This window comes from Panthera tigris, chromosome B1, assembly GCF_018350195.1.
Source record: "Panthera tigris isolate Pti1 chromosome B1, P.tigris_Pti1_mat1.1, whole genome shotgun sequence".
In the NCBI taxonomy this organism is placed as follows: domain Eukaryota; kingdom Metazoa; phylum Chordata; class Mammalia; order Carnivora; family Felidae; genus Panthera; species Panthera tigris.
The window spans coordinates 109,563,536-109,588,540 of NC_056663.1; the positions used below are offsets into that span (position 1 = coordinate 109,563,536).

Genomic DNA, 25,005 nt, shown 5'->3' on the forward strand with positions numbered 1-25,005 from the left:
TCATGTGACTTTTAACAAATTAACCTATTCAAATATCACTTCTTTATTTGTAAAATAGAAATTATTATGACACCAATCTCAAAGGAGTATTATGAATTTAAATGAGATATTGCATGTAAAGTGGTAGGCACAGTGCTTGGCTAATAAATGGTGGTTGCGCTGTTTTATTGTGTCATCTAACATTACATGACTATTTTCCTAACAAAATAAATACTTTTTCTTTTTAAATAAATCCTAATATGTTCTCAATACATGTTTGCCGAATGAATTAATGAAAGGTACAATGATTACTTTATGTATCATATGACATTCATGTGTATTTTCAGTGTAAATAAGGGACAGCTCCAATGGCGAAAGATGCCCTATCCATAGGTACAAGTCTTAGTTGGGACCATCTCAGAAATTGGTGCTACATGTACACCAAAAAGGAATTCCTAGCCTAGGGACTTAAAAGGATGTATGTTATAGTTGACATGGATGAACTATTTAAAGAAAAAGAAATAAAGAGTCTTACATATACCACAATAAAAAAATTGAAGTCTAAAGGAATGAACAATTCAAAGGTTATGTTATAGGAGAACACGCTGTTTACAGGGGAAAAGAAAAAAACCTATCTGCCTTTATGAGGTTTCATTTCTCAAAATTCAAAACTTCAGTTTCTAAAACAGAGTGTTGGCAATAAGAGTCATCTCTATTGGTTCGTAGGCACATCCCCTTAATCTATACTGACTGGTAAAAAATCTTAAACGACTTTGTGGAAGCAACTGGTAGAAAATTTTTTAAAAAGTCAATATCAAAAGCTACTATCACTAGAACTACTTGCAATTATACCATAGCATGTGTTTAAAAAAAATTCCCTGCAACAACATGGATGCAGGTAGAGAGTGTTATGCTAAGCAAAATCAAAGACAAATAACATATGATTCCACTCATGTGTGGAATTTAAGAAATAAGACAAACAACCAAAGGAAAAAAGGGAGAGAGAGAGAGAGAGAGACAAACCAAGAAACAGACTCTTAACTATGGAAAACAAACTGATGGTCACCAGAGGGGAGATGGGTGAGGGATGGGTGAAACAGGTGATGGGCATTAAGGAGGGCGCTAGTCATGATGAGCACTGGGCGATTTATGGAATTATTGAATCACTATATTGTACACATGAAACCAATATAACACTGTACATTAACTATATTGGAATTAAAATTTAAAAAAATAAAAATTCCCACGTGCGGTCAGATTATAGTTATACCCTGTATCTGTAAACCCTTTTCTGCGGTCCTCACCTTGGCAGTGGCATGAGGGGAAGCACCTTTCTCCAGTAACAGCAGTGCCACCTTCTGGTTGTCATAATGAGCAGCAACATGGAGTGGGGTAAGGCCATTCTGTAAAGGGTGTGTTTAAATTCAGCATTAATAAATTAGCGTTAGCTGCCCTGAAGCTACCAAAATGCATGGAAACCGATGTATATTAAGTCCGTGTTAATTAATTAATATGGTCAATAAAAAAATCAAATAAATGCCTAATGGTTTTCATATTAGAAATTTAGCTAAAACTGAAAACGCTTGGTTGAGCTTAAATTAGCACAGGTTATCTTGATATCCACCATAAAAAGAAGTCTAAAATGCTATGCAAGAATTACTACGTTAACATTGCAAGGGCTCTTCTAAATTTAGAGATGTTCTGGGCCCTGTTGTGACAAGAACATACATTGGAGGCACAGCTTTAAATGCCTTCTAAATTGGTGTGTATGTGGACAGGTCACGGACAGAGAGCCATCATGTCTATTTGGCATAGTTTCATCAGTTGCTTTCATATTCCTTTCAGGAGAGTGGGAAAAATATCCTGAAGCACAGATCTCCAAAGCTTCCAACTTGACTGAGTTATAAAAATGTCACATATTAGCTTTGCGCAGTGGCAGTATCGTAGCCAATGAGGTTTATCCAAGGCGCGGTTATAGCTAATTGAAAAATGTCACGTATTAGTAAAAACGTTTACCTTCCCTGCAGAATCTGCGGCAGCACGGCGTTGCAAGAGGAGTTTTGCCACATCCAGGCTTCCATACTTGGCTGCTACATGCAGGGGAGTGAAACCTTTCTGGAATGTGAAGAACAAAAGTAAAATGTAATATTTATTTTTGTGACTCCTAACAAAACTTGTTTTATTTGTTAACATATTAAGCAAACTATATCGGGGCTCTCTATTTGGGAGAAATAATGAGAAGCATTAAATCTGTGAGCCACAAACAAGGACTAGAAAAAAAGAAGGAAATTTAACGCACAAGAGTTTGACTTAATAGACTGAACAAAACAAACTTTATTTTGAGGGCTTAGAAACTGAAATTTGACTTTATGGGGTTGGGATTTATAAAAGCTACCAGTGTCCCTAAAATGGCTCTCGTTAGTGAGTTGGGCAGGATGTAGACAGGAGCTTGGCTTTTTCTTGTCTCTAAAATTAATAGGACTGAGACAATAGCTGCCTTCTCTTTATAATACCTGAATTCCAAATTTCTTCATTTAAATTTTAGGATATTTCAACAGCAATGGTAAAAAAAAAATATTATTGTGATTCAGTTGATTTGTATCTTCTGCAGAAATAGCAGGATAAATGGTTGACAGAGAAAAAAATGTTCACTACTAAAAAGCACCTCCCATCCTGTTATCCCCTTTCCCAGAAGACCTGCGCTGTATAAAAGACCAATTCCTTTTGTAAAATACACTTCTACTTCTGGCACAATGTTGAGCTGATTGACATCAGACTTTTAAACCCACCACAGTGTAAAGCTTTTTTAAAAGAATGCTCTCTTACCCATGTTTATAGATTCAATGACTTATGTGCCTGACTAATGCCATTCTCTGTAATTAGCAGTGTGTTACAAAAACAGCCAAGTCGCTGGGCTCAGATCTCAAGGATGGCACAGTTCCTACACCATGATCTCAAATCCATCCTCTTGGCCAGACAGTCTAGCCACATGCTCTTCTGGCACTACAGTGGAGTGGGAGAATTCTAAAGCTGACCAGGGCCTGTACAACACACAAAGTAAATGTGCCTGCGGTAGGTGGTGTAAGATATAGCTTATCCTTGGGAGCATTTAAGCCTTCGTTGCAATACAGAGTATCTCCCCAGAAACAATATTGCCCGTTCACAGTGTCACCACACAAATTACTTTTAAGATGTTGTTTTTCTTGTTATTTCTTTTTGAACCCTTTGGCACTAATAAGTCCTTGGAGGAGAGTGAGTCTTTCACTTTCTCCAAATGTGGGACAAACATAGGAAGTATTTCCTCCTCCTTGCACTAGCCCATTTAAGCCAACATTTACTGTTAATGTGCTCCGTCTGCTCAATGCACACAATGGTTGGGGTGACAATCAGGATGAAGAAGAATCCTTTGAGAAAAAAACCATGTGGTAAGGAAGAAAAATAAATGCCTTACCCTTAAAGTCCTGCTGGAAGAGTGATCCAGCCCCTTTATAAATTTGGAACCTATTACCAGACAAAACTACACAGAATCTTTAATGTAGAATCACAAAATAGAGGTTGGAAAGCATCTCAAGTCACACATTCCTTCTTTTCCCTATGTTAACCTCATCAGGACTTCATTTACCCTCTGATATGTATAAACACTCCAACAGCTTTAATGATGATGAGTCAACTATTCATCAGAACCCCAGTGAGTTCCACTGTTAAACTGATCAGTTTAATACTCCCTTCCATTTGACTGCTGCACTTTACTATTGCTCTAGACATATTTTTGAAATCCTAAACAACTTTGGAAGGCACCATATTTTATCCTCTATTTCTATATTTTAGATACTTGAAATTATTTACCACCTTCATCTGACGAGACAGTCTCTCTTGGGTCTCTCTTGGGTGGTTGTTGTTGCTATTAGTAGTTTGTTGCTTAGTTTCTGGGTTTGGGTTTTTCTAAAAAATGACTTTTAAGTTCCTGGCAACTCTTCAGATTTCATCATTTGAATAGGTATCAATTTCTTACATTGAAAACATGCCACAGGCAACCAGATTAAGTCATAGCTAGCGGTTGCCCCTTCTGCTAGTACAACAGATGCGACAATACTACTCCAGTTCATACTTCTCCCTCAGATGTAGTACTTATGCTTATTTACTATGAGTAAATTGAAAATGTCTTTTAAATAATACGAATCACTGCTGTACTCATGGGAATTGTTTTGCCTTGCAAGCAACACACTTGTGATAGGCTCTAAACTTGTCTCATTTCCCTACTCTTCTGTACTCGTCCAATTTCTTTAGCACTGATTAGCTGAGTGTGTTTGTGTTTTATTCTAAGTCACATCCACAGAGTGAATTTCAAATAGGATGTATAAAGTGGAGAAAAATTATTCTGCCCCGGCATGAAACTCCGAACATAAGTCAAATTCAGGCTGGCATACACAAAGAATACACAACTAATGAAGCGATTTTCTAGCACAGCTCTATTTAGAGACTGTACATACCCAGGCAAGAATATAGCCTATAAATATTAGACAGCAGAATGGGAATGATAACTGGCTGATACCACAGTTAGAAAATTGCAAGATCAAGTGAGGTAAACTTCTAGATAGTACTAAAACTCTTAGCAAATACAGTATTGCCAATTTAATGCAATGTTTTTCTTCTTTAGTAATACTAGTTCAATGTATTTGAGAATCTTATATTTTTTCTCTTGGGACTACATTATACATTTTATGATGGAAAGAGAAGAGAAAGTGGCCCTTGCTCTATGGAAAAAATCTCAGTTAAAGCACTAGATACCTGTATTAGAAACAATACTAACTAGAAAGATGGAATCTAGCACTCTTTACTGAAGGTATGGTATGGAATTTCACAATCCCCTTTGATGATATAGAAAATGAATCTAAAATATTTAAATAGGAAGAAGTCAGAGGCCTAAAGGAGATCTACCTTTCTTGATACTCTATCTAGTAGAACAGAGGAATCCTGACTCAGATCCTTCCCGGTCCATGTTGTCATGGAGCCATCCCCTTACCTTGGTAGCTAAAGAGTGGGCTGCTCCTGCTTCCAAGAGGACTGATGCCACATCTACCTGGCCTTCCCTGGCAGAGATGTGCAGGGGCGTGTACCCATTTGTTGTGGCTGCATCTGGATGAGCCATATGTTGTAGAAGCAGCTGGACAATTTCTGTCTTACCAAGGCGAGAGGCAATGTGCAAAGGCGTCTGTTCCTCCTACAACTCAAGTCAAGTAAAAAATTAGTGCCAAAACAAGCCAAACTTCACGGATGACATATTTCACTCAGATGTTTCCTGATGTCTTCTTGGAATTTCTAGTAGCGCCTAGCCAAAAGGATATTATTACTACTCTGACCATGATTTATGGTATATTGTATTATGGAGGTGACTTGTTTGGTCACAAAATCTTCCTTAGACTTTTCTAGAAGTATGTACTTTCATGAACTTGGTCATTGTTTCCGGGGCACACCCACATGTTTCTCAACTCATTAAGGCTTTAGCCCCCACTAATGCTTAAATACAAACCAACTCGTGGTTCTGAGTAAGAAAAAAAATCTAGTCCAGAGGCCTAAGACCTAGATTCTCATCCAAAAGCTTTCATTAAGAGACAGTACTTATTCTGGGAACTATATCCAGAGGAAAAAAAAGGGATCCAGGGAAAACTGTTCTTACTTAACTCAAACAAGCCAAGGATACAAATGCTGGTCATTTTCTTCAAGTAGGGACTGCATAAAAAGAAGATATCATAATCTGATTTTTTAAAAAAATGCTGTTCCAGGAAACACTGCATATAGTTCTGGGACTTGGATCCAGGACTTCAAAGATGAAATGGAACTCTGGCAAGAAGCAAATGGGGTTAACTATTTGCCGAGTGCTTTCCATTTAGAAACACAGAGAAGACATAGTTGGTACTATGAATAGGGAGGATAGGTTGGAGGAGGCTCAAGAAATCACCTGACTCTAATGTGTAGTCAGAAAAATGCTTTCATTTCAGTGTTAAGAGAACAAGGCCAAGCCATCTTCTTATAAAAAGAAAGTTGAGTATAATCTTAGTGATGAAAAAAGGTATATCTTTACAATCTGTCCAAAGGCATGTCATAATCAGAGTGAGGAAGGAAAATCTGGGCCAGCATACTGAGCTAAGAATGAATGGAAAAAAGATATAATAGAGTGGGGGAAGAGCTGTTCAAATAAATGCAGTGTCTTAAAGTACCAGAAAAAAGAAGTATTCAGGATGAGAGGAAATAGCATTGTATGAATTTCAGGGTGATGAAAAGTAAATAATAAATAACAATAATACAAGTATTTTAGTAAGAGAATTGGAATTTTTTGAAAAATTGCAATTTATAAACTTCCTTCAGGTATGATGCATACTTGATCCTATTCTTACAAAAGACCTGAAAAGAAGGCGTAAAATGTAGTATTAGTATCATTTTCTAGAAAACTGAGATGAAGAGGAAGTAAAGTAGTTCTCCAGGATTGTCACCAGGCTATTAAAACAGGACTTGAACTCAGGCATTGGATTCAAAAGATATTTATTCCTCTATACATTCTACAGAAATAGACACAGTTACATTGGCCACTGAGGAAACTAACAGAATGAAGCGAATCTCAATAGGAAAGGAGACTGCAACACTTCAGAAGATACAACTGTTTTTAAATATATAGCAATTAGACAAATGGGGAAAACTGAGTTATGAGGATAAATGGAGAGCAAAACAACAATAAAAGAACTGAAGAACTTGAGAATAGCTATCATGAATATCTGTTGTTTCCGGGTTTCCCTTCTTGCACTTCTGCCCAACAATTTGATAGAGGGGGGTACTGCAAGTGACATAATCTAAAAGGTGTTCTTGATGAGTGAGTGGAAGAATTGGGGCAATGAGGACATCTTAATCTAGGGCTAGTAACAGCCAAGTATTTGGTTAAGTTATCCTTTGGTTCTCAGACTACAGAGCATTCAGGCACTTGATTTTGTTTCCTTCATTTTGTTTTTGTTTTTGTTTAAGTTAAGAAATAAGCTGTCTTGCCTACTTTCTTCAACTTTTGGTACAGTCCTATCTGAAAGTGAAAAAGAGAAGAACAAACAAATTTGGTTAGAAAGACTTCCCAATGGTAACTAGAGATATAAGACCTCTAAGGTTTGCAGAATTATTTATTTCCCTGTTGAACTGCAAGAGTTGAATTTGCTGTCCCAAGCTAAAGTTAATTCAAGCCAAGGCAAAGAATTGGGAAAGCACAGAAAATAATATTGATGGAAAGAGATTTAAAAGGGGGGAGGGTTAGCTTGATCCTCTAGGCCTCTTTCAAATATAAGGGGCAATAATTATTCCCTCATCATAAAGTGTCATTGACTGTGATACAGCCTGGACCAGGAAGAGATGAGTTCTGCCTTACTACCACAGGCTACAGTCTTCCCAAATTAGGAAGACTTGCTGAGCCCCAACTCCTTTACCAAGGGTCAGCAACAGTAATGGCTGGGACAAGGTTCAAAGATTTGATAAAATTTCTGCTATTAGTTCTTAGCTAACAGGATTCCCAGGAACCTAATCAACTGGGAGCTGACTAAAATTTTAAGGTGAATTAAGTTTCAAGTGAGTTTAAGCCTAGGGGCCTTCTTATTGCTCAATCCCTAAAGCAAATGTCAGCCCCCCATATAATGCCAACAGAACATGGGCACCTAAAGCAAGAGAGCTCCCCAGTGGGCAGGCTCCAGGGGTTCTCTCGGTCATGTCCATGGAGGATACGGGACAAGGAAGAACCTTGATGAGAGCAGCGTCTGAGGGCAAGCATATGGACTGACTGACGAACTTATGCCACTGTAGTCCATGCTTCCCAGTCTGTCCAGCAAAATATGCCTTACGTTCTTGACTGTTGAAGAGAGTATGCCGCTTGCACTTTTCAAATGAGAGATACTGTTGTGAGTACATGATTTTTCTTTCATTATAAATTAGGAGTAGTGCCATGATTATATAACCAGGAGATATTATTTCCAAACCTGATTAAGAAGTATAGACTATCCAGAGAACTTGCCCTTGGAGTTCAGTGTAGTACCTGAGTGTTAACTGCTGACCATCTCCCCTTTGACACAGAGTGAATTATAAAGCAATGTATTAGGTTAACAGAGAGAGTTTTCAGAAACGCAGGCATGTGTGTATGCTTGCTGGGAAACCAGCAGGTAAAACAGAACAGATAGATGTTGGTTTTTCTGTTCAATACTCTTCTGGGAAGAGCCCTCCCTCCCTCCCTCCTTTGGGGGAAGGGGACATCCCACACTACACGTGGCTCTGGGGGGACTGCCAATCATCTCATCCCGCCTCTTGAATGGGCATGGAACCCAGGCTTGATAAGATAACCTGGCCGTAGTGAACAGCACAGGTGGGAAATGTGACTAATTAGAATCCTGTTGTTTGCTTAGATGAAAGAGATAAGGGCTCCCTTTACATCTGAAACGGAGATAATGATGTGAGCACAGAAAACCTAGGAGAAAGACACAGAACCAAGGAGGAACCTTTTTCTCATCCTTTCTAATTCCATGACCTCAGGTAAGACGGCAACATTTTGAATTTTAGAACTCTAAACCACTCTACAACACAGGGTTGTTCTGTGTGTTGAAGAAGATAATTTGTGTTAAAATACTTTATGAAGTATAAACCGCTGTACAAATGTTAACTAAATCAAAGATTTCCAGGGAAACCTAAAGGGCTAAATAAAAATAGAAACTCATGGTGAAAGTACAACTTAAAATAGAACATGTGAAAAGGAAAACCATAACTTCTTGCTGCTCAGCATAATCCCAGGATCAGGAACATGGGCATCACTTGTGAGTTTTTAGAAATACAGATTTTGGGCCTCATCCCAGCCCTACTGAGTTCAATCTGCATTTTAACAAGATCCCCAGGTGATGTCATGCATAATGACCTTTCATTAGCATGCCTTTATATAAGGCTATGGCAGTTTCTCCTGTCCGCCACAGAAGGATGCTATAAGAAAGGAATTTCACTTGCATCCTAGGGTAGGTGGTGGAGTTGAAAAAACAAACAAAGGGTCATAAAATGTGATACTTAAATAAGGAGGAATAAAAAATTATAGATGTTTATATATGTAGACCATGGCATTAAACGTAGTTGCAAAAGAGAAGCAAAACAATAGAATTGATGGAATTTGCGTGTAAAAATAAACACATACATAAATGTTATAATATTTCACAGTAAAGAGTCTGTAGCCCATGGTTTTTGAGGAAGGGGTTGCAGATGGTACCCAAAAAAGCATAAGGTGATAAATAACAGGTAAAATTGATAACACAAAAAAATGGCAAAGATATATGAAAATAAGCAAATTTCCTTTAAAAATAGAATAAATTAGAGGTGTCTGGGTGACTCAGTTGGTTGAGCGTTTGACTTGGGCTTAGGGTCATGATCTTGTGCTTCACGAATTCGAGCCCTGCATTGGGCTCTGTGATGACAGCTCAGAGCCTGGAGCCTGCTTCAGATTCTGTGTCTCCCTTTCTCTCTGCCCCTCCCCTGCTTGTGCTCTCTCTTTCTCTAATAAAATAAAATAAATAGAACACATTAAATTTGAATATAGAAAGATATTAAGCAGTTTAATTTTGAGAGATAAACAGGAAACCCTTTTACTATTAAATATGGATTACAAATATTTACTAAAAATATTACCACATTTCTGGTAAAAATACTGAAGTTCATGATACTCAGAGTGCATTGATTAACTATATGTATATATATATATATATATATATATATATATATATATATATGTATGTATATATATATATGTATGTATATATATATATGTGTGTGTGTGTGTGTATTTTTAATAACTAATGCCAGGTAAGCTTGAAAGGAAATGAGAATAGATGGAACACAGAAGGTTTTTAGAGCAGTAAAACTACTCTGTATGATAAGGATGGATACATGTCATTATACATTTGTCCAAACCCACAGAATGTGAAACGCCAAAAGTAAACCCTAATGTAAACTATTGACTTGGGGGGATTATGATGTGTCAATGTGTGTTCCTCAATTCTAACACATGTACTGCTCCTATAGGGAAAGTTGATAACGGGGTGGCCTATGCCTGTGTGGGATCAGGGAGTATATGGTCAATCTCTGTAACCTCCTCTCAATTTGCTGTGAACCTAAAACTGCTCTTAAAAACTAGTCTTGGAAGGGGTGCCTGGGTGGTTCAGTCAGTTAAGCATCCAGCTAAGGTTCAGGTCATGATCTCACAGTTGGTGAGTTCAAGACTCACACTGGGTTCTCTGCTGTCAGCACAGAGTCAGCTTCGGATCCTCTTTCCCCCTCTCTCTGCCCCTTTCCCACTCGTAGGCACTTGTGCTCACTCTCTCTCTCAAAAATAAATGAATGTTTAAAAAAAAAAAAAAAGTCTTGGGGGTGAGAGGAAACAAGAAAAGTGCCAAGGCAGAGAAGAATACAGTTTGGATAACAAAAGCTCTAAATATATAAGAACATAAAATACCAATGATGATTACCAAAGAACATAAATTACATTGCTCACACAATGGATAAAAAGGCAGATAAAATCCAGAAGGACAAGAGTAATGTTAAGGCTGCCCATGTTTCACTGTATTTTTCATGAAGGTCTGTGGAAAAAATTCTATTAAGTTCATAGAGTCAGAGAATATTAAGGAAGTCTGCAAAGGAGTTTCAAGTCCAACCTTTATATTTTAAGGACCTAGAAGTGCAATGACTTGCCTGAAATAACAATGTGTAAGGACTCCAGCCAGATGTTTTCATTCTAATACAATACCATTTCTAAAAGGGAGTCATGATGGTACAAGTCAAGCTGAAGTGAGTTCTAGCTTAGGTACTTCAAATATTGAAGCAGAGAGAATCCCAAAGATGCTAGTGCAAAATAAATAAATAATTAATTAATTAAAGGAACGACGTGAAAAAGGAAATTGAAGGTATAGTACACTGATAAAAAATTACTAGCATATTCAGTGTAGACGAAGAAGGTGAGAAAAGCAAATGGGAAGTGAATTAAAAAAAAAGGGAAGGAAGGAAGGAAAAATCAAGCTGTGAAGGGATTTGAAGCAATTAGAAACAAGAGAATCTGATCAAGTAACCTCGAGACCCCAACTGTTCTACTTGGAATCACAGAAGTGCAGACTGTCTAAATACGTAAAATCATAGTAAGGAGAAAAGTATAATTCATGATAGAAAGGAGGAAAATAATAGAGATAAATGTACAACATTAAAACTTTGAGTATAATTTGCCTGTAAGTAACTAGTAAGGAATGTCTGTGGCAATTTGATTGGCTTATTGTATGAAATATATTTTAATACGCATACTATGTCTATAATACGGTAAATTTTTTAAATTCATGAAAAGAGATATAAGTAAAAGTGTTTCCATAGGTTAAAAAATTATTAGGCTAGTCAATGCTATATTTCTTAGAGACTAAATTATACATTTTTTTCAAAGTTAATGTTTCTGAAATTGGGGTGCATTTTCCATTGTGTATATTTACTATACCATTTCCTTTTTTGCCTGTAAAACTGCTATTGAATTGATACTTTTGCATACAATCCATGGCATTTCCAAGTCAGGGACATGAAGAATAGCATTCCGTCATAAAGGTGAAACTCATGCACGCAGTAGGAGAGAACCTCCGGCACCAGCACGTACCCTGGCTCTGGCATCGACAAGGGCACCATTTCTCAGGAGGCATCGGACCACTTCCACCTGCCCTGCCCGGGCTGCCATGTGCAATGCAGTCTCCCCACGCTGCCGGGAAACAGAGACCATTGAGTCATAAGTAAATTCACTGCTCTGAATGGTCAAGGATGAAAATGTGCCTGTTTGTGAAATTCAGCAATCAATCCAAAGGTTTAGGAAATCTATGAAAAGGTATAATTATTTCATAATTATTTAGTCTGAAACAATACAGTTTTGTATCTTCTCCATCTTCATAAGAATAAAACAAATGTTTTTTAGGTTTTTTTTTTTCAGTCCATGACAAACAAGTGAACTTACCCCAAAATCCGGTATACCCTGAGGTTTAACTTCATAGTTAATTTGGCATAATTTAAATTGCTTTAGGTGAGGGGCACCTGGGTGGCTCAGTCAGTTCAGCATCTGACTTTTCATTTGGGCTCAGGTCATGATCTCATGGTTTGTGAGATTGAGTCCTGCATCAGGCTGTGCACTGATTGTACAGAGCCTGCTTGGGATTCTCTCTTTCTTTCTCTTTCTCTCTCTCCTCCTCCTCCTCCTCCTCCTCCTCCTCCTCCTCCTCCTCCTCCTCCTCCACCTCCTCCTCCTCCTCCCTTCCTTTCTTCTCTCTCTCTCTCTCTCAAAAATAAATAAATAAACGTTAAAAAAATACTTTAGGTGTTATCTTTTATCCTTCAAACCTAAAATCTGTCATTGTCACACTTGACTATGTGATTACAACTTGACCCCATTTTAAGGAGAAACTCTACATGCTAGATCAAGTCAACACAGTGCAAAAAAAAAAAAAATCACATCATTTGTACTATACATAAGTCATTCCTTTTCAGAATTCAAAATTTACTTCCAAAATAAACTCTTTTACATTCAATTTGTCTTTGTGTTGTGAGGCTAGATGAGGGCTATTCACATAAGAAATGTGATTGGCCCCGGATGTCCCCTATTTATTATTAATGAGCATATTTAATTATAGACGGTTATTTGAGAGAACTACCAAGAGATGAGTAAAGCAACTGTTAACAGCGTCATCTGTTGAGGTGGGCAGCACCAGGCATCAGGTCATTCCTCAAGTGTTTTCATGGCACATCAAGATAGGGCACACTTGTCAGGAAATGGTAGCTTAAGTTGCAGCATGAAGGATGATGGTTAGATGAAAGGGTTTTTGTCATCGAAAACTTTGTTAAGTACTGCCTGTGAGAGAGGAGTTTTTGTTTGTTTGTTTTAATCAACGTATTTTAAAACCCCGTGTTGTTCTGAAGAAGGCAGGGGTTCATTCTTCCAAACGATTTTATAGTTATAAAAAACCAACACACTGGAATAAAAGGGATTACTTCTAGTCACCACAACTGTTCTAGAAAATAAAGCTGATTTCAACTATGTAAAGTAAACCACTCCAAAGAAATGCAATTGATCTTAAGTTGGTTGTGGTAATTGCATATTTCTGACAAATTCCAGTGAATCATTTCTTCTGATTCCTTGCACAACTTAAGTTTGGCACATAGCTCACAGTTCATTTTATTTCCTAGTATCAGAGACCCATTCCTTATGAAGTTATGAAAAATTCATTTCAAATGATTTGATTTTGAAAGCATTAACCTGGATGTCTACTCTATTTTTTTTTCTGTTTTATTGATGATTCACTTATCTTCTAATGGCCTTAATGATGACAAGTTTTGACTTTTGTAAAGTAAATGCATCTGAAGTGTGCTGTCTCATAAAACACATTATTGGAATAGCAATATTTGTCCTTAACCTTTGGGTGTATGGCAAGATTTTTCCTCTTTGGACACCCACGATTTCAAACTTGTTTTCTATATCACTTAACCTGTCTCTAAATAGATGAAGTTAAGATCTAACTATTAAACAATCACAAAAAGCCCTCGTATCTTTATTCTATTTCTAAGAATAACAGAAGTATAGCAATTTTACTAATGTTAGTAGAAATAAAGACAAAAATAAATTTCCTTATAAGAAGTTACGGTGTCATGAGTTCCTACTTATGGATGGATTTATATGTTTAGTTTACAAGCCAAACTTTATCAATAAGGAGTTTTCAGAATGTAAAATGTTTCCAATACTAGTCTTAATATTTCCAATAACCTTATTTTATTTTATACTTAAAATGAGTTATTTTTATGATATTTATATATTTAAAATCAATGAGTTAGATATAAAACCTAATCTAAAATATTAAACACTATGTTCAAAGAAAAGTTATATATGTATGTGTATATATATATATATACACACACACACATACACACACGGCTCTCCAATTGAAAGCAATGGTCTTGTTCATTTCTTATTTAATGACTCTGGGGTACTTGATTTTTATTGTACATTTCCCTAACCCTTTTATATTTATATTACCCTTGTTTATACATAAGTATAAACAAAAAAAATGAAAGAAGGCGTATATTATTTTAATGACTTCCATTTCTTGATTGTTGGGTACCTCATCTTATTCAACACCCTTGTTTTCTTTATCTTAAACTAATTCACCTCAAGTACTGGGGGGAATTTTTAAACATAATATAAAGTGTGAACTTTGGCGTGAACTCATTGATTTTTATATGCGAAAACTTGGTAATATCTCACACCATACTCTGGACAGACCCCAAAGTGCTTAGTTTTCGACTCCCATGGTTGTCAACGGATACTTTGGATTATGGATGTATTACAACTGGTAGTTCCACTTCCCAGGTTTTAAAGTGCAAAGTGCATTTGTGAGCTTTCCGGAAAGGAAGCTTTGCAATAATAATATCTGTGCGTGATTCAGTTATTGGTACATCTCACACTTGGAATGAATTTTGAGACAAAAACAAGACTGGCAAGAGAATGGGTACGCTCATGTCCAAAGCAGGTACTAAATTTTTCATGCCCCTCTTCTCAGTTGTTAAAACTGATTTGGCCGACAGCTACATTGACTTCCACTTTGGCTGCATCAGTTGGAAAGCATCAAAGCACAACAGACAGCATTACATTCAAAAATGCAACAGGATTTCAGGCAACACACAAAGGCTCCAAGGGTGGGGTACTTTGGGGTCAGGAAATGACCAACTCTCACACAGCGCGCAGGCAGTCAGGGTTCACACAGTTTCTTCATCTGCACAGAGTTTTGGATCCAGTAGTTATATCCTCATGTCCTGAGAATGCACAAGTTCACAGGCATCCCACTGCTAGAGAAATGAAATTCCTCTAAATGTAGGTTGCCAGATTTAGTAAATAAAAATACAGGATGACCAGTTAAATTTGAATTCCAGACAAACAATGAATAATTATCTTAAGATAAATATGTCTCAACTATTGCACAGGACATACTTATACTAAAAACAATTACTTGTCATTTATCTGAACTTCGAATTTAACCAGGAGTTCTGTATTTTATCTGATAACCCTATCTATCTACATGGTGTCTGCTCCCTGAAGGACATTTAATACAAAAAAAAACAAAAAACAAAAAAACAAAAAAACAACTAGGAAACATGTTAAGAGGATTACATTAGCAGGTGCCTCTCAAGTATTTGTTTTGAGGGAACTGAAGGGAAAGAGTATGTAAGAGACAAGTGAGAAGATAAAACAAAGTGAACTTTATAGTGACTGGTATGTTGAAGTTTAGTTTGATATTACAATTACCGAAATTGGGATTTCGCAGCCTAAAGGATGCGAGCATTTTTTTATTGTTTTGATTAATATTTTATTTATTTTTATTTGAAAATCTACACATAGCCTACATAGTGCTTTTCTTTTTTTTTTTTTTTTTTTGCAGAGGGGAGCATATGAATATGGAATAAATCCATAACCATCAAATGGTTTGGAATTGGTCAGTTAAGAAACAAATTAACAGTGGCCATAGAATCACACAACCATTTCATGTGGAGTTTCTTTGAAGATTCTATAAAATTCTCCCCTCAAAAATATTAACCTAGGGGATTTCAATAAAGCATCACATAGAATATACTTATATATGTTACTCTTATGATAACATAATTTAACACAGTATCACCATTGTTCCTTGCTCCTGAAGGCATTGAAATGTAAATACGGAAAATACAGTATAGTGGGAAAATATACAGAGCACTTTCCTTGAAAGTTACTGGTTCATACAGGTCTCAGTTTAAAAAAGAGAGGTGGTCACCATCTCTGCACAGAAAAGGATGTTGATTACTTTTAAAGTTCTAAGAAGTAACTAGAAATTAAACTCAAATTGGCATGTTTTTAAATTACTCTTATCCTTAATGGAATAATTAAAGATTAATTTATGATATTATTACCTTCGGACCAATAAGCTATAATTAGGGAAATATAAACATAGACTATATTTCAATGATTTAATGGTTTTATGCTCCAATTGGGAAATAATATAAAGAGAGAGTATTAAATAATATTTAAACCAAATTAATTCATCTCACATGGATTTTGTCCATGCATCAGAAACTTAGCACAGAAATAGTGTGTAAAATGCAAAGACATGAGAAAGTGAGAGGGAATGCAAATGAAAACATTCTGTTTCACAACTCAAATGGAATGATATACCAAAATTTAACAACGGTAGTCAATCAATTGCTTTTGAAAATATGACTCAATAATAAGCACTGATGCTTATTGGGGGAGAGTTATCTCTATCGTATACTTAAAAAAAATCTCAATATTCCAGTGGCCCCCTGTTGAGCTCTAAATACTGACTACACCTTGTGCAGGGTAAGGAGAAATTTTGCATTCAACGATCAAAGTTTAAAGTGGCAGACTCCAAGAAAATTAAAGAAACATAAGGAAGTTGGAAGTTAAAATCCTAATTCAGATTAGGCAGAAGAATTCTGGGACATCCAGTAGTCCCTGGCAGAATAAACGTCTGGAGATCAACATTCATTTCAAGATACACGAAAAAGTCATAATGGTATAATTATTTCAGGTAAGAGAGGCTCCACTCTAGCAAACAAAATGAAATCAAAATGAAAAATCAAAGTGAGGTTAGAAAATGAAAAGTCCATGTTATTGAAAGAGGAAGAATCTGATATCAAATGAAAATCCATAATATGGGTCTATCTCTGGTTAACTATCTGCTATGAGTCATTGTGGTACTGACTTCATATGACAATCAAAATTACCTGGACTACAATTCACTCAAGCAACTAGAATGTGTCCTTAAGATTTTATTCCAACCAATCATTCATTCACATTCTGAGGAGCTTTCAGAATGTATTTTGTTCTAATAAATGGATTCACGATGCATGTTTAATCCATCTGCACCAGGAAGCTGAAACAGCTTCCACAGCTTACATTCTATTTTCTAACACAATTGTTCTCAGCGAAGGTCTGGTGATTATTTTAATAACTTGTTATTATGGAGGCTCTTCTCAAAACTCGGCTGCTCTACCTATGATGACATACACACGGACATCCCTACACACATCCAGACTCTCTTTTCCTCTCGCTCCTTCTCCCTGTGGTTATTCTGACCCAAGCCATACTCACAATGTTAGTGACATCTGGAGAGGCTCCGTTCTGCAGCAGAAGGAGGACAATGTTCAAGTGGCCCATGAAGGCAGCCACATGTATTGGTGTGAGGCCAGACTGCGAAACAAAGCAACAGCAGTTTTACTCCTCTGCACCAGTGGGGGCTTTGGGGACTTCTTCAGATAAATAACACTTGAGTAAAGAGGACAGAAGATGGGGGACAGGAAGGGAAAGAAGGAGTAAGAGAAGGAATGTTTCGTGACAAGCTGAAACATTTTTCTACCTCTGTGATAGCTTGGATTGAAGCCCCATATTTCACCAGCAGTTCCATGACTTTGATGCGGTTTTTCTTGCAGGCAATGTGCAGTGGAGTAAAACCATTCTGTGCAAAAGACAATCAAGTTAGTTGAAAACATGCAGAAACGATCCTCACGCAACTCCATGCTGGCACATTGCAGGCAATAATGTTACATCGTCACATAATGTTACCATTTTTTCAAATGCTGTAGGTGTTGGAAATTTGGAAAGAAAAGTGGTGTGTGCTCCCGTAGGCCCCCAACTTTGTTTATATGTGGGGGGCCTGTATAGAATTCTATTCGTGTGGTTACAGAGAAAAACAAAAGTAAAGAAAACTGCATGGGCCTCCTTACCAGAAGTTCAGAGATGTTTTAAAGTATACTGATTGGTCAGGTGATGAAATGGCTTGAAGGTGCATGGAAGGTAAACATCTATTTTTCTGATGAAAGACCATTTCTTAGGGCATAAAAACTGTTCATCTGTTTGACTTCAAAACTCTACAGGCATGACTGCCTCTACAACAAATATTTCAGCTTCGCTAACATCTTCAGGCAGGGGGTGTTGCAAATTAGCAGAAATCATTATTTATGCTAATAATTTTACATCCAAAAGTTATATATCTTCCATTAAGAAATTTTTATAAGGAATTGTTGTGTATTAGCAGAAATCATTATGCTGATAATATTTTATATCCAGAAGTTATATTTCTTACATTAAAACATTTTCAATTTTATCATTTTATAAAGATACGATTATTAAGTTCTTGAATGTTTTCAAGACAAGTATGGAGAATTTCTGGAATTAGTGGAATAAGATATCTCTGAGGCAAATGAATGTGGAGATGTCTCTAAGACAGTTTTTAACTTTCCAAACTAGGCAATGTGTAGGAATTGGGGGCAATTACATAAAAATTTGTTAATTAGTCCCATGCTTAACCCTTATGTGTAAGTATTATAATTTTATTTGAACGATTATCCCTTTGAACAATTATCATTTGAACAATGATCCCTACATACAGAATGGCTATGTCTGTTCTGCCAGTTAGTTACTTTGCTTGTCCGAATGGGGACTGATCATCAGTCAATATTTTTCTACACTAGCAGTTCTCAAGAAAGCATATTGTCTTACTTAACCTAATGACTTATTATTCTTCACGATGTTCAAGTCACTTCCCATTTATAAGTTATGTAGTAAGCCAGGTATAAATAGCCAAATGTATGTGTAGCACTTAAGTGATTTTTAATTATGAGTGTAATATTTTATAAGCTTATTGACCACTATCCAAATGAAAGTGAGTATTTTCCTCCTTATAAGAAAATAAATATCCTTACATAATTTCATATAACCCTAAAAATATATTTGCTTCCTGGGCAATTAGGAATAAATTGATTCCAATGGAAAATTTTCTAATAAAAATAAGATTTATTGTTTAATAATTCTCATGGCACTCTCTCATTTTAAATATTATCTGAAGACTAATTTAACTGGCATAAACCATGTACATGTATAGGATAAAGGCTTGCTTTTAGTTTGAGAATTAGGAAACAAGAGGCATAAATTAGTACATGCCTAATACTCCCAACGATTATTGTTAGAATATAAGTGAAGCAAGGAAGATTTATTCAATATTAGACCTTGGGAAATACATATGCTGCTCTAGGGACAGCCTCTTGTAGATTTCTCTTGACCAATTCCCATAATAGTTTACATGAAATGTTTCTTGAAGCAGGAAAGTGCTAAGCATCACTTTTCTATTAGACTGTGTTTGGGGAATCAGGTCAGTAAGGAAATTCTCTAAGTGAACTCTTTGCAGGCTTACATTTTACCCTGTCTTAACATGGTCAAACCTACTCAGCACTTTAAAACCATTTTTTCCCCAAATAGAGATTAATAACATTCAACTTTTCTACACTTTCATTCTGACTTGGCATAGAGGTGTTTAGAATTTATTTTGTGATTTCCTATTTTCAACTTCTATTTTCCATTTAAAAGTGCTTACCACTACAGAAATTTCATATCTATCTGAAGCTTGCTAGTTGTGGAAATGGTACCTTGGTGTTTTCCTAAATCTATCCTTGCTCACCATCATTTAATAGCAAACTGTGAAGGCATGAGGTAGGCAGGCCACTTGTAGGCGGCAACAAACTTAGCAGAATTAACTTCATATATGTAACCACACTTTGCTGGTGCACCATTGATCAATCACTACGGTATACTGATCTCAGTCTCTATTCTGTTAATGTGGACTAGGCCAGGTTTACCAGAGCTCTGGCGTTTGGATTGGCTCTTTTGTCCAGAAGGAGTTTGGTGACACGGTAGTGGCCACAGTGTGCAGCAACGTGGAGGGCCGTCAGGTAGTCTAGGGTGACATCGTCAACAGGCGCCTTGTGCTGTAACAGGTGCTTCACACATTCCACATGGTCCCCCTGTGCAGCCATGTGAAGTGGAGACAGCCCGTTCTGCATATCGAAAACACAACAAGACCAAGTCCACATTTCAGTCATGACTTCCAGGTTGTGAAACACAGCAAAGTCAATTCTTGATATCTGGTACAGTTGGTAGCAGAGGGAAAAATAATCTCCACTTGACATCTAAATGTATGGTAGACTGTGTGAGGTGCTGAGGGAAGCTAAGAGAACATTTAATTTCATAATTATGCTATTTTAGGCAAAACAGAAATTAATACATCTTTTGTGAATGAATACATGATACTGTGTGGCAATTCAGATGGCTCTCACAATTCTTAGGGCAATGTTAGATATTTAAAACAAGCGATGGCTGATGCTGAAATTATTTGTATCCAATGCCACTCAATTAATCTCTCTGCAAGATTTTCTTTACTTCTAAATGGGGGGGGTGTGTGGATGAAGGAGGGTAAAGTGGGTTCATCAAGGAGAGAAAGATATTTTGATCGTCTCTTAGATCCGTGCTGCTCTGAAATTCTAGAATTCCTTTTTCCTATCATGAGACGTGAACTGGACTTGGAGAAAGCAGTCAGGTAAGGGCTGAAAAGTGTGAGACAAATGTGGATCATGTGCCAATGACCTTCCAGCTTTTAAATTTTGAAAATAATATAAATTTATCATCATTGATGGTGCCCAAAACAGCATTAGTCTTAATTGTCAGAGAAGGTCAATAGCAGGAATGTAAGATAGGAGGGTAATTCACTGAGGATTATCAGTTTAGGTAAGACACTCAGTTTTAAAATTTAAATAAATAAGCTTATAAGAAAAAATACGTCAAATTAGGGCAGAAACTAAATTAGAAAACATCTGCCCATTAAAAAAGAGTCTTTTCTTAATAAGCAATGCAAATACAGTGACTAGGGAATAATTGTTGACCAAGTACCCAGCTTGGAAGTCATTACATTCAAAGAAGTAGAAACTGTGTCTGGATAAAAAGCCAGAATGTGCTGAAGGCCTGATATTCTCAACAAGGAAGGTGATTTCAACAATGAGGGACAACTGAAACCAAATACAGCAAAGTCTTCACTTGTGATTTGGGGTGGCAGAAGTATGCGATTCTGAAATTATTAATATACTTTCTTTGTTTTTTGAATACTCTTTGCCCATAATTATTGCTTTTATGTTAAAAAATTCTTGAAATGAGCTTAGAAGAGCAGGGTGATGAGAAGGTATTTATGCATTGTAGGGGAGATAGCATAAGGGCAAAGTGTAGAAGAAATTCAGGCCTTGGCAGTATCTGGGGTGATGTGTGGCATGTGTCTCTGACAGTCTACCAATCTTTAATGTGGTTTTATCCACTTAAAAGTTATGTGGAAAATAAAATCTTCAGCAGTTAATTCTTTGTTACATTTCACAAATATTTACTGCATACCTACTTAGGTTCTGATCAAGTACTGAGGGTACAACTAGAAACATAACAGACAGGGACCCCCTGTCTTCATGGAGGTAACATGTGGTGGACAGACAATTCAAAAAGAATAAGAATTAAAATATATAGTATGTTAGAAGACCATCAGTGTTTTGTTTTTTTTTAATTTTTTTTAACATCTATTTTTGAGAGATAGAGAGAGACAGAGTGTGAGCAGGGGAGGGGCAGAGACAGAGGAAGACACAGAAACAAAGCAGGCTCCAGGCTCCGAGCTGCCAGCACAGAGCCCCATGCAGGGCTTGAACTCACAAACTGGGAGATCATGACCTGAGCTGAAATCCGATGCTTAACCAACTGAGCTATGCAGGTGCCCCAGAAGGCCACCAGTATTAAGAAGAACACTAAAGCATTGGATGGCCAAGGGAGTTTGTGTATATGAGTGCACTGTGGATAGGCTAGCCAGAAGTAGCCTCGCTGACAAGGTGAGTTTTGGTGAAAGACATGATGACAGTATGAGAGCTGGTCCTGCTCATCTGGGGGAGAATATTTGAGGATGAGGAAAAGCAAATACAAGCATGTCCGGTTGAGACCACCAGCATGACTGATGAACAGTAGGGAGCAGAATGCAGCTGAAGACACGTGAATAAGAGGAGTGAATAAGGAGAGCAATTCAGGCAAGAGACCTACAAGGCAGGGTGGACTTTTTGATTTCTACTTGGAGGGAGCTGGGATGCTTTCAGAAGGTTTAAGACAACAGGATTACTCTGGCTGTTCTGTTGAGAATATACCGAATGGGGTTAAATGAGAAAAAGGGAGTCAAATTAGCATCTCTTGCAATCATTGAGGTAGGGTTGATAGTGATCTAGACCAGGGGGGTGGTAATAAGACTGTTAAGAAATTGCTGAATTATGAGGTATTTTGAGGGAAAACGTGACAAGGTTTAGTGATAGGATATGAAGAGAGAGGAGAGTCAAGCACTGCATGATGTATTTGACCTGTGAAACTGAAAGAATGGGATAATAAACATCATTTGAGATCAAAAGACTACAAGAAGGATTAGGAGTAGGGGTGAGGGAAATATCAGCAGCTGAGTTTTGAACTTACTAAATTTGAGATGCACAGTAGACATCTATGCAGCAATGGTAAGTTGACATCTACAATATAGAGCTCTGGAGATACATAGATGTGTGTCATCAGCGTATAAGTTGTATTTAAAGATGAAACTGGATGGGATTTCTTAGTGAGTATGGATAGACAAATAAACAAAGTGAGCTCTGGAGGTTCTAACATTCAGTGACGTGGGAGAGAAGAGGCGACAGGCAAGGAGACTAAGCAGAAGGAAAGACAGAGGGGTGTAATGTCCCAGAAGACAAATAAGGAAAGGAAAGTGTTTTGAGAAGAGAGGAGCAAGCAACTGTGTCAGACGATAGCAAGAGGAGAGAACACAAGACTATATGGACAGATTCACGTAATTGGTAGATAGGAAGACAGGAGTCTATAGAAATTCTCTTCTGATTACTTCAGTTCTGTCAGTGCTGTGAGAAGTGACAACAGAGAAAGAAGTCTAAAGAAAGAAAAAAGTATAGAACAGTCAGGTAGCAGGGAGTAAGAGCGAACACACTTGGGAAACATATCGTGATTGTCAGGCAGCATTAAAGGTCAAGTTGAGGTGAGCAATTATGAATTTATAGTGAACCCAGTCAGTACGGCCGGGTGTTTTCTGCCACCACACTCAGCTGCAAGATTTGATCAGGGTCAAATATAGCAAGTGAGCATGAATATGTCAGGGAGTGATATGAATGATTATGCTGGCCAAAAGTGAGGGCATAAAAGTAAATGAGGGACAGTAAAACAGTGGCTGATGGACTCAGAAGAATAAACACATTTCTAGAGTTGGGGTTCCAGAGAAAGGTAGCTAAAACATACAGGGGTGTTTGGAGAGTCAGAGGTTAGACACAGAAAGGGGGGTTTACACAGGGTTTACAGTTACCAAATTGAGAGGCCAACCAGAAAGGTCATCTACAGCTGTGGCCAAGATCATTAAAGTCATCATGTATTAGAAGAGGGGTTGTGGTGAAGAGTCAGTTTGCCAAGAGCTAGCATTTTCAAATAATGGGGGGGGGGAGTGAGTAGATAGATGAATATTTGCTTCAAGGAGGACTAATGGATGATTCAAAACTGGGAGTTTTATGTAAGGGGAAGAATAGTCTGGCATTAGGTGCCTATTCCACTCACAGGCTTATGGTATCAACTTGCCAACCTGATTAGTTCATCTTCTCCCTGTTCTTTACCCTGAACATAGCTCTACTTTTTGTTATTATCTCCTTATCTATCTTACCCACTCAATTTTGAGCTTCTTGAACAAACACTGTGTATTATTTACCTTGATAGCTCCTTAGTGATCAGAACACTGCCTGGCGCATTGTAGCTACTCAATATGATAATTGTATGCATGGATGAATGAATGACTGAATAAATGAATAGATACAATCATGCAGTCACAGATACTTTATGCTAGATCCTTACATATAAGTGATATTTGATATTATAAGAAAGCCAGTAAAAAATTCATCTAGGTAATCCATTGTCTTCATTAGTGACATGACAATTTTAGGTGAACTCTGTAGACAAGACTATTTTATAGTTTGTGGAAAAGCAAATCTGTCTGTTCTCAATTTGATATATGTTTTTTATTGGTTGCAACATGACTGGTGAAATTTTGTTATTTTCATTTAAATTTCAGTAAGTTTTCTCCACAAAACTTTCTACAATTATCTCTGCATTATCCAGCCCAAAATGTCACATTTTAAAGATAAAACTCTACAACACTCATGGTATCAGTATGAGAATGAAAATAATACATACGATTTGAAACTACCATTTCATGGCCTATAGGGCACAGCTTTAAAGATTAAGTTCATTCTACACATATTTTAAATATGTGGGCTGGGTTTTGCTCCAAATAATTTCAAATAAATATTCAATTAAAATATAATACAAATAAAAAAAATTGTTTATTTTGGCTGTCTATTCTTCTCAGTTTACCCTAGTAAAAGCATCAGTTGGTGCCAATCCTGTTCAGGGGCAAGGCGAGGTAGAATACAGAGAAAATGTAAGAAGTGTCCTTTGTCTAAATTTTTCTTGTATTAAGGATCTGATTGTTGCATATGCTATAAAATAGTTCTGTGTGATTATTTTTTATCTGTATCTCATGATATTCCTTGGTAACCCAAAGAGTGGCTAGAAAATGGGGACTTGCACAGTAATAATGCTTGTAAAATACATTTTGTAATGAAAACCTCCAACAAATCAGTTCCCGGTGCAGGTTTTGGTTAGAGTTTTCTTCATAGTTGAGCATATGGATGAAATAAGACAAGAAATGCTAGATGTACTGTGCCATAGAGAATGTTAGGCTTGTTTAATGGTTCTTCGTAGATGGCCTATCCTAAACTGTGCTTTCCATGTCATCTACTAATCCTAAATACAATCATCCAACACCATTGATAAGTAATTCTTTTTACTAGTATTGCCTAAGAGATAAAGATTAGAGAGCCAAAAGAATATCTTGTATTGCTAATTGTGCTACTTTAAAAGACAATTTTATATGTATTTTATAGCATCCCACAGAATCATAAAAGTACAGATCTATAGAATGTAAGGAATATTCTCATTTATATACAATATACTCATTTACATATAATAGAAATATATTCAAA

At 36.9% G+C, this 25,005-nt stretch overlaps 1 protein-coding gene and 1 pseudogene across 2 annotated transcripts in view; one reads left to right on the forward strand and one right to left on the reverse strand.

Annotated features, from left to right (window-relative positions):
* ANK2 (ankyrin 2) overlaps window positions 1–25,005 on the reverse strand; it is a 240,429-nt gene that overhangs the window by 100,833 nt on the left and 114,591 nt on the right. For both annotated transcript variants that reach the window (XM_042984019.1, XM_042984020.1), the window contains 7 exons: window positions 19,717–19,914; window positions 17,442–17,540; window positions 17,177–17,275; window positions 11,657–11,755; window positions 5,003–5,200; window positions 1,996–2,094; window positions 1,284–1,382 (listed from right to left, as the gene is read on the reverse strand). In XM_042984019.1, the coding sequence (XP_042839953.1) occupies window positions 1,284–1,382; window positions 1,996–2,094; window positions 5,003–5,200; window positions 11,657–11,755; window positions 17,177–17,275; window positions 17,442–17,540; window positions 19,717–19,914 (891 nt within the window). The remainder of the gene's footprint in view (window positions 1–1,283; window positions 1,383–1,995; window positions 2,095–5,002; window positions 5,201–11,656; window positions 11,756–17,176; window positions 17,276–17,441; window positions 17,541–19,716; window positions 19,915–25,005) is intronic.
* Window positions 1,901–2,113, forward strand: LOC122238159 (annotated as a pseudogene).